The sequence below is a fragment of the Aptenodytes forsteri genome, unplaced genomic scaffold (genome assembly GCF_000699145.1).
Source record: "Aptenodytes forsteri isolate BGI_AS27 unplaced genomic scaffold, ASM69914v1 Scaffold415, whole genome shotgun sequence".
NCBI classification, from domain to species: domain Eukaryota; kingdom Metazoa; phylum Chordata; class Aves; order Sphenisciformes; family Spheniscidae; genus Aptenodytes; species Aptenodytes forsteri.
In genome coordinates this window covers 984258-990257 of record NW_008794745.1, presented here as the reverse complement: position 1 = coordinate 990257, position 6000 = coordinate 984258, and the positions used below count along the sequence as shown (strand labels likewise).

General features: G+C 36.4%; 1 protein-coding gene across 1 annotated transcript in view; it reads left to right on the top strand.

Moving 5' to 3' along the window:
* MED13L (mediator complex subunit 13 like) overlaps positions 1-6000 on the top strand; it is a 191036-nt gene that overhangs the window by 131936 nt on the left and 53100 nt on the right. The window contains exons 4-6 of the mRNA XM_019470687.1: positions 1241-1386; positions 2978-3172; positions 3556-3747. Coding sequence (XP_019326232.1) covers positions 1241-1386; positions 2978-3172; positions 3556-3747 — 533 coding nt within the window. The remainder of the gene's footprint in view (positions 1-1240; positions 1387-2977; positions 3173-3555; positions 3748-6000) is intronic.

Here is a 6000-nt window from a genome sequence, read left to right as displayed (position 1 = left end):
AAATTAATGATCAATTTACTTCTGCAACACTGATGATGGTGAAATTTCTTTCCCTTGTGAAAATGGAAATCTAATGAAACCTTTTATTTAATGGAATTAAATGATTGCTACAAAGTACTTCTGAATACAGGGTGATAGCACCAAGGAAGTTTAGTTGTTATCTGTCATTTAAGTAACGTTTTCTCTCCAGATTTTTCTCAGCTGACCATTTTCTTTGGGTTTTTTGTGGTAGAATTTGAAGCTCAGAAGAGTAACTTGTATCACAGAACGAAAAGTTGTTCTACATGATGTGTAGAATCAGAGATTCAGTGAGATTAAAACAGCTTCCTATTCTAGACCATCAGTGCCTTTATTTAAAAGTAGCTGACAGTAGTAGAGCAGTTAGTTGACTTAAATACTAAAGTGAAATTGCTATAGTTGCCTGTGTTATTTCTTTTTGGTGAAGGTAGTTAAGAGCTGTCTGTAAAATACTGGTTACATTATGGCTGGCCCAGTGCCAAAGCCAGCAGCTATAAAGCTATGTGCAGCTATTGTATTAGACAGAAAAATTACTGCATAATTACCACTTCAGCTGTGTACATTTTTAGTTGATTAAAATTATGATAAAAAGCATGAAATGTGTTTTGTTTTCCTTTTCTTGTGGCTTTGTGGCAAGGAGTATTTAAGCAAATAGCTATGATGGGAGGTCATTCTATGGGTAGAATAAAGTGGGAACATTTGAAATACCATTCATTTCAAATTAAGTTCAATCGTCAGTGGCAAATCCATGGTTCGTCTTAGACCATTGTCAACTTTTTGTAATATTCATGTGCTTTTATTTTCTTTCATGGAGGTTCTCCTGAGGTGTTAGACAAACATCTTTCCTATTCATTTTTTATTCCTTTCCAGCTAGAACCCATTGCAGAGTGAATTTTGAAGAATTCCTTTTTCTTTCTGAAGACCCTTATTTTTACTGCTTGAATCCTGGTTAAAATCCCATTTGTTTGTAATGATCTTGTTAATTGAAACAAGTAGGAAAACAAATCCTTGAGATAGGTGCCAACATTGTCAGATATCTGTCTAGTGACAGGTCATTCTGTCATATATCATTATCAAGCAGTCAGTGAGGCTGTACTCAGTAGCCACAGTGACAAAACAGAAGAGTATAGATTTGGCCTCTAAGGCTATGGAATCACTACCTCCTATGAGCTGATTAACATGCTAATAAATCTGTTTCTCGTTTGTCTCCCCCCTCCTCCAGTGAACATTTGTCGTGTGCCTTCACATTCTTTCTTCACGGGGAAAGCAATGTGTGCACAAGTGTGGAGATTGCTCAACACCAGCCGATCTACCTGATCAACGAAGAGCATATCCATATGGCCCAGTCCTCACCCTCACCGTTCCAAGGTAAGTGAGCGGGATTTGGAACTTCGTGTGCTTAACCTCCCTTCTGTGTGGCAGGGACTTCGCTCCTGGTGACGTTATCTTCAGAGGTGAATAAAGTAAGATTAAGTAACTCTTTAGATGGGTTAAATTTCTATTCAGGAAGTTGTGGACGTAAGGGAAAATGTTGTTAGGACTTCAACACTACAGCCAGCCATAAATGGTACGGGAATTTTCCAGAGCTTCCTATTCATTAACATTGTTTTTAAAGGTACATGCATATACTAAATAAAACAAGGAAATTCATCATTTTTGTTTAAAAAGACTTATTATTTAAGAAAGTGAGTGCACTGATTTTCTTACATGGTGTCTAGGTCAGTGGGCTCAAATCTGTAACTTCAATGCTACGTGAATACAAATATTGAGCTTATCTAATTCAGGAGTACTTTTCATTCATAGATTGTCAACTATTTTGTTTAAAAAAAAAAAAATTATGCGTGTGTGAAAATGTATCAGAAACAATGAAAAACTTGACGTATCTGTGACTATTTATTTGCCAGTGTAAGAAATTAGGGTTTTACAGAATTAAGTTAGTGGCTTATTAAATTCATGATGCAATTGTGGTGCAATGCTCTCCATCAAAAAAAATTAAGAATATTTGAGTCATTGAATTATACTGTCTTTACTACAGTCTGAAATTATGATTTCAAAGAAATTAAAGCAAGAAATCTTTATAAAATTAAACATACAGTAAAGAAACAGCCAGAGACTTATGAGCATTTATAGAGACGTTAATTTATAGAAAATTCATGATGCAATTGTGGTGCAATGCTCTCCATCAAAAAAAATTAAGAATATTTGAGTCATTGAATTATACTGTCTTTACTACAGTCTGAAATTATGATTTCAAAGAAATTAAAGCAAGAAATCTTTATAAAATTAAACATACAGTAAAGAAACAGCCAGAGACTTATGAGCATTTATAGAGACGTTAATTTATAGAATCTTTATTGAAAAACATTTTGTTTCTAGATATAAAGTTTTGACAGAGGCTCAGACATTTAAATCCTAGAAGGTTTTATTTCAGTGAGCTAAATTCATTACTCTCAAATCAAATATGACTAAAAGCAAAACTGAGTCTGATTGGAAATACCTATTGTTGAGCAACTAGTTCTCCTTGTTTGTCATGACTGTAGTCTTCTTCATATATTGTTATCTCTATCCTTTTTAATGCTGAGAAGTCTCTAGTACCATATGTTCCTGGTAAAAACCCTATTGTTGAATATCTATCCTCTATTACTTCCATGTATGGTCATCCCTTTGCCATAGCGAATGCTGTTTCAGTACACTTAGATTAGTTCATTGTGGAAATTATGAAACTATACTGCAAAAAGGTCCATTTTTAGCTCAATAAGGATGGCTGTACAGGAAGCTAGTGCAGCGTAATGTAGCTTTAAATTCACACCCTTACCTGATTTTCCAGTAGCTTTCCCCTGAAGACAGATCCTTAAATCAGCATGCGAATGGAACAGTGACTCAAGCTAGAGAGGCAGGGACTGGCTGATACATAGTTGAAATGTGCATACTGTAGGGACTGTTGTTTCTTACTTTGCAGTTTTGGTGAGTCCTTATGGTTTAAATGGTACACTCACGGGCCAGTCATATAAGATGTCAGACCCAGCGACTCGTAAATTGATGGAGGAATGGCAGTATTTTTACCCTATGGTGCTGAAGAAAAAAGAAGGCATGAAAGAGGAAGAAGAGTTGGGATATGACAACGATTTCCCTGTGGCAGTTGAAGTCATTGTCGGTAGGTTTCAGTATTCTGCCTGAAGGATTATTTTCCTCCACATGATTGGAAAAAAAAAAATCTAATTAATCAGAAATAGCCATTATAATTTTCCTATCTTCTCTTGTAGCTCTCTTGACACTGGAACATCTGACTAGTTATCTTGCCTCAAGCTTCTTTACTCCCTGTATCCCACATGCTATTATTCACAGTATCAAGCTACTTGTTTCAGCTCTGTACTGGGTATAGCGGGTTAGATGTATATTAATATATGAAATTCCTTAGCTCTTTATATTTCAGATAATATGTTTTGTCTAACTGACATTGAAAACAAGTTGAAGGAGCTAGGGCTGCTGAAGATTATCAGGTATATTTAAGACTTCTGTTTTCCCATTTCTTTGTAGGTGGTGTAAGGATGGTATATCCTTCAGCCTTTGTTCTCATCTCCCAGAGTGACATCCCCATGTCACAGAACGCTGCCAATACTGGAGGCCATATAAATGTGGGACAGCAGGGGCTTGGAAGCGTGAAAGATCCTGCTAGTACCTGTGGGATGCCACTCACTCCACCCACTTCTCCAGAGCAGGCCGTTATGGGTAAGAAATAAACTTAGGAGGCTGGAGTCAGTCTTTCATTTTTGCATAGCTCATGACAAGTGAGGATAAGTATGTGAACAGTAGCAGATTAAAGACAGACAATAGACTGACAGTTAGGACAGGACGTTTTCTGTAGGTCTGTGGTAAATGAAAGCCAATGCTTTAAACACCCCTGAAGAAGGCACACCTTTAAACAAAACTTTGTGAATTCAGTTAAGCTCCATTTTCTATAACTGCATTATCTTTGTGCAGTAGTGCAAATACCTGAGGGACTACATTCGGACAGTGTTTTAGGCAGATTTTGCCAGTGTTTATGAAGTGTTGGTTTTCTTGTGTTGGGATGGGAGGAGGGTGTTGATTCATTGTGGTACAAGAGTACAGTGAACATACAAGAGTATGTAGCTCTTTTTGTAAAGAGCTAGAAATACAGCGCTTAACTAAGCATTCATGTTGGTATAATAAAAATTTGCAAATGCTAGCTACTCTTTTTGCCCAACACAGTTGGGTTTTAATTAAGGGCCATTCAAAAGAAATATGTAAGTCTCTGGAACTGCTAAGAAGGAGCTGGGCTTCCCAAATGAGATCTGGCATAGGCTTGCGTCATATGCAGATGGAAAACAGAGTGCTGTGTAATATTTGCAAGTGAGTTACGTGTTTTGTCTGGGTAGAGTATGCCCCTTTCAAATATTTAGATCCATAGTAGTTCTAATCTCAGAAGCCATCCTAATGCTTGGTATGTGGGGTACTAGACCCTTAATATCTTGCTTCGTTGAAATGAATATGTATATGCTGTTGCTCCTCAGAAACAAAAATAAATATCTATAACCTGTCATCATCTGGAATACAGACAAGACCTTAAGATTAGTTGCTGTCAGTGTGGTTATGCAGTAACAAATTCAGCACTGCAATTTGAAATGAGAACTAAGGCACAGAGGAGTCAAACGTCTGTTTGAGCACAAACTTCTAAGATAATAAAGTAAAAAAAAGAAATCTGATACAGAAAAAAGAAATTCAGTTATTTCCCCCCCCAAAAAAAAAAAATGTTTTGAAGGCATGTTTACAACTAATTTTTTTTTTCTGTGTAGATTGTCTTCTGAACTTGGTTTTTACAGACTTGCCAGTTACTAACAGAATTACAAGATAGTTGAGGTTGGAAGGGACCTCCGGAGATTGTCTTATCCAACCCTTCTGCTCAAAGCAGGGTCAGGTAGAGCAGGTTGTTAAGGACATTGTCCAATCAGGTTTTGAATATCTCCAAGGACAGAGACTCCACAGCCTCTCTGGGCAACCTGTTCGAATGGCTGACCACCTTCACAGAAAAAAGTTCTTTCTTATGGTTAAATGGAATTTCCTGTATTTCAATTTATGCCTGTTGCCTCTTATCCTTTCACTGGATACCACTGGTTATATCCTCTCTATTTTCCCTGTCAAGTATTTGTATACATTGATAAGATTCCTCCCCCAGCTTTCTCAGCCTCTCCTTGTAACCTTTATTAATAATAATTTCACAAGCATGTTTTATGCTTTGCAAATGACTATTATTTGCAATTGAATTCTCAATTCACAGAAGATTGTCTGACTTGAGTCACATTAGCAAAATCATTAGAGACCACTCATCACTGGGCAACCTTCTTCTGCTTGAACTTGTACTTTGTTTGAACTTGTTGATTAGCGCTTACCAAATTTCACAGAGCAATAGAAGTGTCAAAGACATGAAGTTTTGTGAGACTGTGCAGCCAGCTGGGGATAAAGAATCCTTGCTATACCCTCACTGAGTTCTAAATAGTTACGAAGCTAGCTTAGCCTTTATTAGATAGCTCTGTCACATCAAGAGGATCAGTCTTGATGCAAAGCCAAAGAAAACTAATAATCATTGGCTTCATTGCCATGGAAGTACTTGTCTGGATTCACTTGTCCATGAACAGTGCCTGTACATGAAGACAAAGTATTTTAGTATTTTCTGCTAATAATATAGATTGTGAGATTTAAATTCACTTTGAATAGTGTTTTTCAAGGCAACTGATAGTTAAAATAACCAAAAAGCTTATTAGTAACTAACTGAAGCAAGACAATTGACTTCTAAATAACAATCTCTATTGAAGTATTGATGCATATTTTAATGTGCTATTGCATTTTTAAGTTTTTCAGATCCCTGTTAAACTTGTACAATATCACAAGGGGATTCCATTTTAGAATATTTATAAACTATTAATATCTAAAAAGTGTTCATATTGTCCAATCTGGCAGTCACAG